Source organism: Vanacampus margaritifer, chromosome 5 (genome assembly GCF_051991255.1).
Source record: "Vanacampus margaritifer isolate UIUO_Vmar chromosome 5, RoL_Vmar_1.0, whole genome shotgun sequence".
Lineage (NCBI taxonomy): Eukaryota > Metazoa > Chordata > Actinopteri > Syngnathiformes > Syngnathidae > Vanacampus > Vanacampus margaritifer.
The window spans coordinates 22940105-22954465 of NC_135436.1; the positions used below are offsets into that span (position 1 = coordinate 22940105).

Consider the following 14361-nt stretch of genomic DNA (forward strand, 5'->3'; position numbering starts at 1 on the left):
TATTCCTTATACTGTATCTTTTATTTGCCTGCTGCAGGAGACAATTCATTATCAGAAATTCAATATGTGTGTGAGTGAGTGAGCAAACATACATAATGAATGTTGCTTTTGCAGTATTATGATAATAAATCTGCTTGCACTCTCAGTGCAGCTGACAGATTTGAGTCATGTCTAATGCAGGAGGCGTCTTGGTTTATCTTGCAACACAAAAGACGAATATGAAAACGCAAAAGGATGAAAAAAAAACATCCAGTCAGAATGGAATATTTCTCACATGGAAAAAGCTGTGTGTGAGAGCACGTGGAAAATGTTAAACACACTACTGAAATGCTTACACAGTCCACTGAAACACTCTTACACATCACAATGACATCTCACACATAATAATTTTTCCACTCTCCCACACAACTTAAACCGCTCTCACACACCACTTAAACATTCAAATAATCCTTCTGACCAAATATACTACTGAAAAGCCATCATACACACTAGTAAAAATTGTGCAAAATTTAATTACACAATCAAATGAAATACTCTCACCGTTCACTGGAATCTCACACTAAAGCCATGCATGTAAGTATGCGGGAAATTTAATCTAAAATGTATATGTATATTCTATTGCTCTCACACTCTTGTGATTGTTTTTTTTCCTCACACATGACTGAATGTCTCAAACTCTACTAATATACTCTCTCACACCAATACTGCCTTTTCTCCCACTCTGACTGATTTTTTACTGAAACACTCTCACACTCTTCAAAAACAAAATTACATACTCAAGTTAAATACTCTGTCACTTAACTGGAATCTCGCATGATAGCCATGCATGTGAGTATGTGGGACATTTAATAATTCAGGAATGCATCTAAAAAATATATTCTAGTGCTCTCACACTCTTGATTGTTTTTTTTTTTGTTCAAATACATGACTGAAACTCTCACACACTACTATTACACTTTCACACTCTACTGCCTTCCCCCTTTCAGTGTCACACCCTACTGATTTCCCCCCCCCCACTCACTGAAACACTCTCACACTCTTGAAAAACTTCCATACAGTACTCAAGTAAAATACTCTCACAACTTACCAGAATTTCGCATGATTAGCCATTTAGAGTATGTGAGTATGCGGCAATTTAAGATGGTACGTGGGGCCGTCAAGGGTAAATCAGGATTACATCTAAAAATATATTCTAATGCTCTCACACACTAGTGATTTATTTATTTTTCAAACACAACTGAAACTCTCACACACTACTGACATTTTCCTCTCTCTCATTCACTACTGAAACACTCATACTCACAAAAGTGAAATGTGAGGGGTGTACTCACTTTTGTGAGATGTCTGCATACAACTAATGAAAACACTTTTATCGGTTTGTCCGAGCAAATTATTTTTTTTAGATCTGGATGTCATATTCTGCCTATAGACATGTACTGTACAGTATGCGTCAGCGGCCTTTTGCTGAGGCAGTGTGTGGTCAGTAAAGCCAAATACCCGAGGCGGAGTCAAGAGTGCAGCGCTGGTGTCCTCTTCCAGGAGCGCAGGATCCGATGGGGGTGGGTGGGACTTGTTGGATCGGGCTTTTCGGGGGCTCCTCGCTCGCTCGCTCGCTCGTCTACTCAAAGCAAAGGCGGACCATAGCTGCCTTTTCTCTCCGTGTGGAGGAAGAACACACAACTGCTGCTTTCTTCCTCGTGGGAGCGTCTACGCAATCCCCTTGGATGGTCTCCTCTTCTTCCCTCTTCTGCTTCTAAAGCATCTTCTCTCGCAAGCAGCACAGCTTGAAAAAAAAAAAAAAAGGCGGTGGTCTTGGTCAGACTTAAGTCACATGACTTGACTCCAGTCAGAATTAAGTCACAAATTTTCGGACATAGGACTTGATGTAGAGCTCGTGCGAGTGCACTTTGGGAGTGGTTTGATGACTTCAGTCATGGCCAATCAAAGCGGCTCCTTTCATTCCCTTTAAATGTCATTCGCTAGTTACATGGCGGAAGCACACCTGTGCCATGAAGTCCACAGTTGGACAACATCCCCCAAACCACTTGGTGTTGTCAGTGTGTAAGTCCACGTCTGAAGACGGTTTATTATGCTATCTGCTAGCTAGCTTGCTTAAGGTTTACTTTGGCCTGACGACGCTAATACATCAGGACCTCACTTGGTGTGTTGGCCCACACACCAGAGACACTTCAGGGAAAGTTAACTGTTTATTGTGCTCTCTGCTAGCTAGCTTGCGGGCTAACAGGCTTACAGACACTGTGGCCTGCTGGGTGGTTCTTTAGTATTTATTGGAGCTAATGGTGTACATTAGGGGTGTGCCAAAAGATCAATTCTCATAAGAATCGCGATTCTCATTTAGTACAATTCAGAATCGATTTTAAATGTCCCCAAAATCGATTTTATTTAAATTATTTTATACGGTCTTGCCTTTGTTTGTGTGTGCCTTTTATTGGGAGCGCTGTTCATGTTGTACTTGATTTGGCCACTTAGGGGCAGTGTGGTTCCACGCAGTCTGATACACCGCTAAGTTGTAGCCACATTAGAGAGTAGAAGGAAAAAGTCACGATCAAGTTATTCCAATAAAAGTTGTTTTTTTGCAGCGTGGAGGCGTTCTTTTGAGGGATAAAAGTGCCACGAGTAGCGCGCTAATTAGCATTAGCGAGTCAGACTGGAGTAGATCATTACGATTCTTTGCACATCTATCAATTTAAGCAAAAATCAGTGTCAATTAAATCATTTTGAATCAAAAAGCATTCTTAATCGAAAATTGATTCTGAATCGAATCGCAGAGCCAAAAATCGGAATCGAATCGTGAGACATTCAAAGATTCCCACCCCTTGTGTACATATATCGGTACATAGACTTCGCCTTTTAAAGTGTGGGATTTAGGAATTTTAATCGTCTCACAGTTCTTTTTTCAACTAATGCAGCAGCTCCAAATGATTAAATTTTTTCCACATTGAATTCTGTTATATAAATTTGAGATTTTGTTCTTTGTGTTTATGGCCTGTAGATGGTCAGCACAAAGGCAGAGTGGTTCGAGTGTCTGATTCACAGTTCTGGGTTCGCGGGTTCAGTCCAGGCTCCGGCCTTCCTTTGTGGAGTTTGCATGTTGTCCACATGCTTATGCAGGTTTTCTCTCACATTCCAAAAAACATATGTTAGGTTCATTGAAGACTAAATTGCCGCTAGAGGAAATGGATGAGGGAATTGCACACATTGACGAGAAAAATCAGTGAATGGCTTTACTTGCCTAACAAGCAACATAAATGGCCACTTTAAATCCATTGATTTGCTCATCACTTGACTTTAATTGATGATTCTCGTTTGTAATCACTTGATTGGTGTGGATGTGGGATTCATGTTAAGGTTTTTCCTTTTTCACCTACAAATTAACAGGTTTAGTGCTTTGCACTTGAATTCAAGTGAAATGGATTTTTAACATTTTATCGTTCACAGGGGAAGGAGACGACAGAAGAGGAGGACGAAGTGGCCGTCGGGATGGACAAGGGATTCATGGATGAATTCTTTGAGCAGGTGAATTTTTGTCACTTTTTCCACATTTTGATTTAGCCTTTCTACAGTTTTGTCCCATTTGCCTTTTCATATAAGTTTAATAATGATTTGCATTTCATAAGCGGTAGAACCTCCAACGGTGAACACAGCGACGCTGGTTGAATTCGGGCATCTTCGGCAATCACGGCAATGTTTCACAAATTTCTTCATAGGAAATAACGTGAAGCGACACAACTTGCCTCTGCAAAATAAAAGTCAAATAAAATATATTCCAGAGTTCTTCACATCACTATACAATATTTTTGTAAAATACAGAATCATGTCATTTTTTAAACAGTACATCATATAAATCTCTTCGCTACTGTGAGGAGTATTTGACTTTGGTGGTGTCACGTTGGCGACTTGTCTGCCTTTCATGGTAACACGTGGCATGATTTATTTGTTATCATTATTGTCTTTTGCTGCCGCTGGCTTGTTTGATTTGATTTCCAAATGATTATTGATCGGGCAAGAGCAGCATCGCTTCTTCTTCCACATGACAGATGGGCATAAGTGCATGTAAAAGTGCATTTGCATCTTGGGAGTGTTTTTTCTTGTACATGTCGTGCATGTGTGTCATGAATATAAATTGAACGTCGTAATGGCTCTCAGAAACGGGGGTTAGTTATTCCGGTGTAAGCTCACGTCTCCTCCCCGGAGAGACATGAAGACCTGCTGAGAATCATCAGTCCATTGGAGGATGATTTCATTGTGCGCCATCTTTCTCGGAGACCTACTGGAAGTTGTGCCCTGTAATCTCTTTTTAATGGCTGCCGACAGGCGATTCTTACTGTGAGCCGCAGCGCAAACTCAACTCAGCTTTCGCTTAAGAAGCTTTTACTGTGTTATTAGTACACTATGTAAAAAAAAAAAGATATAAAATGCATGCTCTGTTGGGTTCAGGTCTCGTGAATGACTTGGCCAGTCTGAGACTTTCCACTCCCCCCCCCCCCCCCCCATCCCCCGATGAAGTCCTTGGTTGTGTTTTGGGGTCATTGTCTTGCTGCATGATGAAGCTTCTCCCAATTAGTTGTATGTTTTTCTTCAGAAGTAATTTTGCTGCCACCATCATGAGTAGAGATAGACCGATATGCTTTTTTCAGGACCGATACCGATTATCGGTAGTCAGAGAGGTCGATAACTGATATTTAAAGCCGATATACATTTGCAGAAAAAAAAAGTTGGTGTGAATTTTTTTTTAATAATAATAAAAACTCCAGCACTTTACTGCTTAAATGCCTTCAAGAAAATGTTTATTAAACAGCTTTTGTGATTTGCAACGTTTTTTTTTTTGCCATCAGCTTTTGCACCAACTACAATGTGTCTTCCGCACACTAACCCCCAAATAGTCGCTAATTTGCGGGCTAACCATTCACCCACACGCTAACCCCGGGATAACTCCCAAATAGCCCTTAAAAAAACGGCTATTAGGTTAGCCCGCAAGCTATCCTAATAGCCGTTAATTTGCAAGCTAGCCGGTTAGCTTGTGGGCTAATAGCCGCTAATTCGTGAGCTAACAGTTAGCTCGCGGGCTAACCATTCACCCGCAAGCTAACTCCCAAATAGCTGCTAATTCGCGAGCTTTACCGTTAATCCACACGCCAACACCAAGATAACTCCCAAATAGCTGCGAGCTAACAGTTAGCTAATAGTCGCTAATTGCTGCTTATTGGCTATTAGCACTGCACAAGCAATCAATCAGATGGCGCCCATCAGAGCAAAAATAACCGTTTTTAATATATCGGCCATCAAAACAAAAAAAAAGAGGCCGATGCCGATATTCATAAAATGCTGAATATCTGCGCTAGTTATCCCCCAGGCCGATTATCGGTCTATCCCTAATGAGACATGAGTTAAATCATCAATAAAGACGAGTGAGCCCATTCCAGAATCGGCCATGCAAGCCCAAGCCATGACATTACCAATGGACCATAAGTAGATCTTTTCTTTTTCCGTCTTTCCATCACTTTTGTAGAGGTTAATTTTGGTCTCAGGAAATATATACAACAAAAATAAAAGAATTAACCTGCTGTTCCAATACTTTTGGAGGCAACTGTATTTAATAAAAGCCCCACACTGAGTTTATCTTCACGTGAGTTGGTTTACTCAGATTGGTCCACAAAAAATAAAAATCTGTCTCTCTGTGCGGCCCACAAAATAGTGGTTGCGGGCCCCTGTTTAAGGCCATTGTACCTCTAAATGTTTTTAACTTTGAAGTTATGAAATCACCATTGCAAAAGCAACTACAAAGGTGGTTGGCAAGCATGAAAGCGCATGAGACAATAAATGCTTGAGTTTTCAAAGCTGCGTTGTGATCTGCAGGTGCCTCCATCAAAACCTAACAAAAAAAAATCTGTTTCCTGTGAGACAATTTTGTGTGCGTGCGTGTATGTGTGTCTGTCACATGATCAGAGTCACCAGTAGCATTGTCTGACCTTTGTACTTTTAATCGTTAACATGCATGCACAACTTTCACTAATTGGACATTTCATTAGGCACAATCTAATATGGCTATAAAATTCTGCGTTGACACTGTTAACCTAGAGGTATTAATTTAACAATATATCTATCATATATTTATATTTAGTCCCGTAGCAGCCAACGTATTTTTAATATGGGTGCTGCGCGAGCAGACTCACAAACATGTTTCATTGCGGCGTGTGACTCAAAACGCAGCATGCGAGCGTACAAACGGACAACAAGGCAAGCAATCTGCCCGCCCGTGGAAGCGCTTAACGCCAAATTGCTATTTCCCAACTCATGCATTTGGTATGTGGGAGGGTTGAGGGATGCCAAACAAGAGCGACGACGCACAATAACACACTCGGCGTGCATTTTAAAAGCAGCTGTAATCTGTATTGAATGCATATGGGCGGGAGAAAGATATGACCGGCAATTTTCCAAGCTCTGTATATGGTACAGTATTTTTTTTTTATTCGCCCACAATGAACAACTAATATTTCTGCCATGCTGAGAATCCAAGAAAGAATCTGAGTCTCAAGTATGTTGAGCAGCACGATGTGCATTGAAGGACAAAGTGTGATCAAATTTAATTCTTTTAAATTCTATTTAATCAGGGTTTTTTCCTGAGTACAAAATTCAGCCTAAATGGCTGATAATGAATGAATGCTTAAACATGATAATAGTCATATTCTTATTGGAACTCTTATTCTTATTATTGAAACATGGAATTATTATATGTTGCGTGTAAAAAATGAGTTAAATTTACAGAATACACGCACGTCATGTCGCAGGAGGACGGACGATAATGGTAAGTACCGACACCTTTAAATAAGACTTATTGGCACCGATACCTGGTATCAGTTGTCATCAATCACAGTCAGGATGATGCCAGCTCTGCCTCAACTTGAGCCAGGAAAAACCCTGTTCATGATATTATTAGTGTATGTATTTACAAAATATTTATGAGCACCATCAAGGAACAACAAACTTGTATCTCAAGGCAGGTATAATTAATGAAGTATGTGAAAAATTCTACTTAATCCATTTGTTCCCCAAAAACATAGAAATACGTTCTATTTTAAATATTACCATGGTCCCAAAAACATATTCCTACGTTTTTTTTTAAATGTTTTTTTTTTAATGGTAGGGCATACAGAAGGCTTTGATGCAGCCTCTGAACTGAAAAGAAAGCTTAAAGCAATGGTAGTTGTTATAAAAAACCGCCAGCAGGTGGCAGCAGAGTATAAGAGCTCAACCAGGGCCATGTTGCAAAATAGCTATTTTCCCCAGTGTCTTAAACAGATTTGTAAATAATGATGAAACTTAGCTATATTCTAATGCTAATTGCTGCAAAACGGAAACCGATATAAATATACTTTTTTTTTCCTGGTGAAAGAAGAGACTCATCTTTCTGTTGACCAAAAATGACATAACTTGCTCAGGGCTCTTATAATGACCAAGCTTGCAAATGTCACCTGACCAAACTCCGTTATCTGAGCCCTGAGTAACTGTGATGTCATTTTTCGTCAAGTGGCAAAATGGCCGCCCCCTGAGATGGATAAAAAGGAGTGGATTTTACTGCTCAATTCATATTCCACAAATTGCTGGGGTCAGGCCAAAACATCAGAAGTCACAATTTGGCAAATTTCATATTTTCTCAAAAATCTATACTTTTGGTTAGTCCACACAAGTAGGTGTCATTTTTACGAATTCTTGACCTGTCTAAAGTGTTGAAAATGGCTTCCTCTCTTTGATGATGCATTGTTAATGTTTAAAATAAACACATCGGGCTGTTCAGATTTACAAGTCAACTCAAACTTGCTTTTGATATTCTTGCGCAATTCACTGATTATTCACTCTGAACTGCACATCTTTGGATGCAAAATGGATGCCCCCCCCCATCTGCCTTCCATTGGAATAACCATGATAAAGGCTGCGATCAAGACAAGATCGGTGCCATTATTTAGTCCCCACGCATTTCTTTCCTGTCTTTTCTCTTCTTCTGACAGACGGCCTGTAAATTGAAACATTTATCTCGCTATCTGTCTGAAATTTCACTTTGGATGTAAAGCTGCCTTCAAGTATGAAGCGGGAGACTTTTTCTAATGACAGTGATGTAGAAGAACGAGGCCCGGCGCTGCTAGATGTGAGGAAGAGGTAATAACGGCGGGCAGTGATGTAGACGAGATGAAGGTCACGGTGGCGCAAAGAGAGTCATCACCCTGACTGTGTGTGTTAATTAAGCTTTTAAGTGGAGGGCCAAAGCAGATTACTGCAGCTCCGTGTCCTTCACCTCGCGCCGGGAACAACGGTCTCCATGTGCGCATTTTACACGTGTTCGCTTTATTAGCATCATTAAACGTCCTACAGTAGGTTTTTTTTTGTTTAGCCACCAGCAGTGTTGGGAACATTAATTTAAAAAAGTAATTAGTTATAGTTAGTCATTACTTGCTGAACAAAAAGTAACTCAGTTGGTAATTGAATTACTTCATTATAAAAGTAACTCGTTACCAGGCAAAGTAACTTTGTAAATTTTCACTACTTAAAAAAAAAAGTTTTATATCAAATAATTTGGATTTAAATTTTTTGTATTATTATTATTACTATTAATATTATTAATTATTATTATTATTGTATTATTTATTATTATTATTTTTGTATTAGTTTATTATTATTTTTTGAAACGTTTTGTATTAATGACTTTTTGAGTGATAAAAGTGCCGCAAGTAGCGCGCTAATTAGCGTTAGCGAGTCAGACTGGAGTAGGTCATGACTATTCTTTGCACATCTATGAATCGGAAATCGTTCTGAATCGAGACTTGATTCTGAATCGAATCACAGACTAAAATCGGAATCGAATCGCGAGACAGTCAAAGATTCCCACCTCTACTGGATATATGGTGATTTGTGGCATATACTGTATGTCACCTATATGTAATTCGTGGACAGTCGTAGCACAGACAGTTAAGCATTAATACAATTGTTGACTATTAATTACAGTAGGCGAGTACGTATGTCGCTATATGACTTATCTTTATCGCTGTCAGGGTGTTTCTGGAGTCCCGTAGTGCTTCTTGGTGGAACAGAATTGTCAAGAAATCGCTCCTCATGGCGGCTTTTTCTCGGCAGCTCCCGACTGTTATTTTGAGCTATTACGTCAAAGTTGTCGAACCCCGAGGGACGTGGACTTGCTAAAATGCTAACATCACGTTCATTGTGAAGACACCACACTTCCAAAATAAAAGTCACTACACATTCCAGCTTTCAAGACACCTTTATCGTGACGAGATTCGACAACAACCGTGCTTCCAGCTGTGCGCAAAAGACATTCACAAAACAGCTTTTCTGTTTATATGTGATGTCACGTGAGTACGAGCTGTTCACAACATCCACCGAATGGGGGTTCGTGGTACACATACACAGACCACTGCCCCCAATTTAGTGAAGGAACTCTGTTCTGTATATTTAGGTGTGTTTGAATAACGGCTAGGAGAGATCTTTGCTATTTGTCTGGCGAGATCATTATTTACCTTGATGTATAGAGTCAATGCAGAAAGGGCAGCATTTTTTTCCCACCTTCTTTTGGTGAAGCACGTTGGTCCAGGGCGCCTGATGACTCGAAGCGAAGCTGACAGGGAGCGCAGATGTTGGCTGTAATGAATTCTTTACCCTCCTCGCTATCATTCAACAGCAGGCGCCGCATCCGACACGGGCCGCGTTCGCTGCGCCGCATTTTGCCGCTCGCATTGTGCACATGAAAGCGCGCGACATGTTGTGTGTCGACGCCACGGCGTTGGCAGCGCCATTGCCATGGTCTCAAGTCGGCAATACCTGACATTTAATATGAAGAAAGCTTTTAAACAATGCTGGTCGTTATAAGGTTTCTTTGAAGAGTGTTTCTTCTTTAACTCGTTCACTGCCATTGACGACTGTTGACGTTAAAAATTCATTTGAACTATTTCTATTAGTTTAACATTTTTTCCACTTTTGTCAAAAAGAGTATGAAAACCTAGGGATTTTTTTTTTATTGTACATTTAGAACAGATATAATATTTATGATTAATCGTGAGTTAACTATTGAAGTCAATAATTAATTACATTAAAACATTTTAATCACCTGACGCGATTTAAAAAAAAAAAAAAGAAGAAAAGTTGATTAAAAATTAGGAGCGTCAGGCGATTAAAATTTTAATTGTAATTAATTGCATGTCTTCACAAGTTAACTCACGATTAATCACAAATTTTATATCTGTTTTAAATGTACAATAAAAAAATCTAGGTTTTCATACTCTTGTCAACAAAAGTGGAAACAAATTTAAAACTAATAGAAATAGTTAAAATGAACATTTGACCTCTATAACCGTCATTGGCAGTGAATGAGTTAATATTGCAGATTAAATTGGGGAATGTGTCTGTTGTGGTTATCCCGGCAAGAGTATGCAAATATGTGGTTTTATTTATTTTTTGGGTGGTGACCTTAACTTAAGGGAAGCAGCTCGATCCAAGTTAATTATTAACATCATAAGTCAAGATTTTTTTTCTGTAGTTGTTTTGTCCAATACTGTTATGTCCTCGCATGATGACATTTTTTAAACTTAAATTTGCAAATCAGTGTGCAACAAATCACATTGATTCGTGTCATATATCAAAACTCCTGATGAGAGATTTCCAAATCTGTAACTATTGTCACTATACCCACAAATGATGCCCAAAAGACCAAAAACGTCTTTTGGTTTGAATTGTAAAATGAAAATGTCCGTGTATGAAAAAAAAATCAATGTGCGACAAACCATATCAAGTCATATGTCATATTAAAAGCCTCGATGAGACATTTCCAGATGTGTAGTTATTTGCTCAAAACGCTCACCCAAAAAAACATTGTTAATAATAATAATAATAATAATAAAAGATTTGATGTCTAATGCACTTTAAATAAATAATAAACTCTAAATTTCTGCTACGAGCGCGCCAAACCGATGATGCAAGTGTAAAGTGAACAGATGCAAGACTCGCTGCCGCCGCGAGCCTTCCGATCACTCATTACTAAGCGCACCAAAACAAAAACGTGTCATCATTTATCTTGCTTGCTCCTGTGACTTCGTGGAGGAAAGGAGGTGGCGGCGGATATCAAAAGTCAAAACCAGGAAAACCCTGGAAGTGAAACGCCGTGTTTGTTGTGTTTCTGCATGTGTGTGACCGCATCTGATGTTGTTTTGCACCCACACTAATGAAATTCGCTCTTGTTGTTTTATGAGAGCCGTGACTCACCGACACGTGGTGTGAAAAGTGAGACAGCTTGGAGTGCTTTCATCCTGGCTTGCTCACATCATCTTCCCGTTCAACGCTCGCCGTTTGCTGCCTTTTAAGTGCTTGCATCGATGGGCCTGCCGAACAGCCCGCTTTCTCCCCAATGGCCTTCCCAAGCCAATTATGTTGTTATTTGAAAAAAAAAAATCCAATCAGCAGCTAATTAAAGAGATAACATGATATTAGACAGTGATGGCCAGTGCATTTGGTACCCAAGTCTTCAGTGGGGGCTTAATCCACCTCTTAATGTCACCTATCATTTGATTGTAAGAAGAAAACATCTACAGAAAAAACGCAACTCACAACCGTGCTCTGTAATAATAACATGACAGAACATAATCATTTTGAACAAAATTGAAAATGACATCACAGTTGGTCAGGGCAATATGGGAGTGGTAAGTGAACATATTTTTGTTCTGGCTGGAACGGATTGAGGGCATTTACATTCATTTCAATGAGGAAAGATGATTTGAGGTACAAGTGTTTCGAGTTGAACGAATGAAACTGGTCAATCAAGGCACCGGCGTTTGAAAGATGAGCCGCGAATGAAACTGTCAAATGCGTCAACCGACCACGCTCGTCGACATGGGTTGGCCCGAAGCGGGGCAGGTGCTCCGGTTGGAGCGCAGACATTTTTGTGCGGTAAGATGAAAGTCAGGAATGATGAAGAGCACTGACATGAGAGATGATGTGACCTGCTGTTGCTCCAGATGTTGCCCCCATGTTGCCAGAGACTGAAGTGAAAGGCCGTGATCGGTTAGGATGTCAGAGCGGGGATGCCAAGTTGTGGCAGCTGATGTCAAAAGCAGGATGTTCAGATGATTAAGCGGTAACCTGATTTATGAGTTGGCAAGAAACCTCAATTTAAAGGACACGGAACCACAAGCTCTGGATTTTAACGGACAGAAAATAATGTCCACTGTCCAGAACACTCAAACCGCAAACCTACACTCAAAACCTAACTTACTAAAAACCAATTTTGTCAATATCATACATAAGCTATCGCCGTCCATTTAAATATGCTTTATTTTATTATGCTTAATGACTTTTTTTTTATTTTGCATTCAACAAGAACTCCATATTTATTTATTTATTTTAAACTAAAACTAATGTGACATGGACTCTTGGACTTGGGACTTAACTTGACAAAAACTATTTTTTTTTTATTGGTTTACAGTATGCGAGCGCACACTAGGAATGACACTGTCATGATTGGTGGATTCGCCTGTCAATCAGGGAATGACATTTTCATCATTGGAGGATAAGCCTGTCAATCACTTAAAACCCAATTAGACAAGCACACGCTTTCATATCAGACCACCGATCATATTGTCATGTCAATCCGAGCAGGAAGGGTGCAGACTTACGGCTATAAAAAACAAAAATGTGATGATGTAAAATGGATAGCCAGACTACAAAATCAAACTTTGTCATTTGAAGATCAATTCTGCTTTATAAATATCTGTAAATTCCTTCCTCTGTTAATAAATCAGTACAGCTAACGTTAGCTTGAGACGATAAACTCAGCAGAGGTGGCAAATTCAGGTCCAGAAAGTAAAAACCGTGCCATAGTTTGGCTTTAGCCCCTTGTGCTAGCTAGCTAGCTAGCTAACTAGCAGGTAAATGAGCACCCGGGGAGCTAGCTAGCTAGCACCTGGGGCTAAAGCCAAACTGTAGCTGGCTTTTTACTTTCTGGACCAAGATTTGCAAAATCTAAACAGCTAATGTTAGCTTGAGACGATACAAAGTTAAAAGTTGTTGACGTCTATTAATTTAGTACTGGAATGTGTGTGTGTGTGTGTGTGTGTGTGGGGGGGGTATAGAAATTTAAATTTAGGTTTATATAATTTTAAATCAATCAATCTTTTTTTTAGTAATTAGTAAAAGAAAAAAGACAACATAAAGCAATATTAAAATTCAAAGTAAAGTAAAATAAATGAAAGGGGACAGAAAAAAGTAAAACTTGTTTTGTCTGCCCCTAAAATAAAGTAACATATGTTGTTGTTTTTAGCACATGGGATGGGTATGAGTCCATAATTATTAAAATTAAAATTAAATCAATTCAGGTTAAAACTAGTACAAGGTAGGAAAATATTGCTTAAAAAATAAATGAATAAAAAACACATTTCAAAAGTCATACAATATTTTGTTCTGAGGCCAACAATGATTTGCAAAAAGGGAAAGAATGTTGTCTGAAATTGTTTGGCGAAACTCTACACGATTTTGAAGTGCAACACAGGTGACATAAATTGACCATTAATGTCATTATTTGACAATTGCATCACATGGCATGCATGCCCCAAATAAAAACTCTTCTCTTTCACTTTGTGTTTTTGGTCACGTCAGCATGTGTAGACCGGGACTTGTCCCCATGGCAACATTACGCAGTCACTGGGTTCACTGCTGCGAGTGCAATTTTTTTTTTTGTTTAACGTTCACTGACACTTTGCATGCAGAGTATCTTAAAATATGAAAACAGCTCGTTCCAAGTTCATTGTTAAACGAAAAGTGGACCGCGATCATCAGCTATTCAAAGAAAAATAGACTAAACATTTGCAATCATTCTCCCTCCACCAGCACAAAAACCCATGTGCTTAAAATGCCATGAGACGACACCTGTGCTGAAGATTTCCAATTTAAAACAGCATAATGAGCCCAAGCGTGGAAATTTAGTTCCCTCATAATTCAGAGGGAAGAACAACAAAAACAAATGTACTGAAGCACAAGCAGGTTTATTGTCACGTCTATGACACAATAAAACGCAACAGTGCGCTGATTTTGAGTGTCGTGGATTTGGGCAAGCACAAGAAGCCAGATGCCGAAATGATAAAAGAATGCAAATACTCAAAAAGAAATGACAGGTAAAATGAAACAAATCCCCTTCTCCATTCCACAGCACCTGAGCTACTGATTGGTGGTTTATTTAAGCAACTGTGTGAAGGAATAAAAAAAAAATGCACTTCAAAAAAATGTATCAGACAATGTGAGAGCCTTTTTATTTTTAATTGGAATATGTCAATGTGATTGGATTTTTTG

At 39.2% G+C, this 14361-nt stretch overlaps 1 protein-coding gene across 8 annotated transcripts in view; it reads left to right on the forward strand.

Annotated features, from left to right (window-relative positions):
• stx1a (syntaxin 1A (brain)) overlaps positions 1–14361 on the forward strand; it is a 56265-nt gene that overhangs the window by 13032 nt on the left and 28872 nt on the right. For all 8 annotated transcript variants that reach the window (XR_013294224.1, XR_013294225.1, XM_077566576.1 and 5 more), the window contains exon 2: positions 3460–3537. Coding sequence is in view for 6 of the 8 variants with exons in the window: in XM_077566576.1 (XP_077422702.1) it covers positions 3460–3537 (78 nt within the window). In the remaining 2 variants the exon portion in view is untranslated. The remainder of the gene's footprint in view (positions 1–3459; positions 3538–14361) is intronic.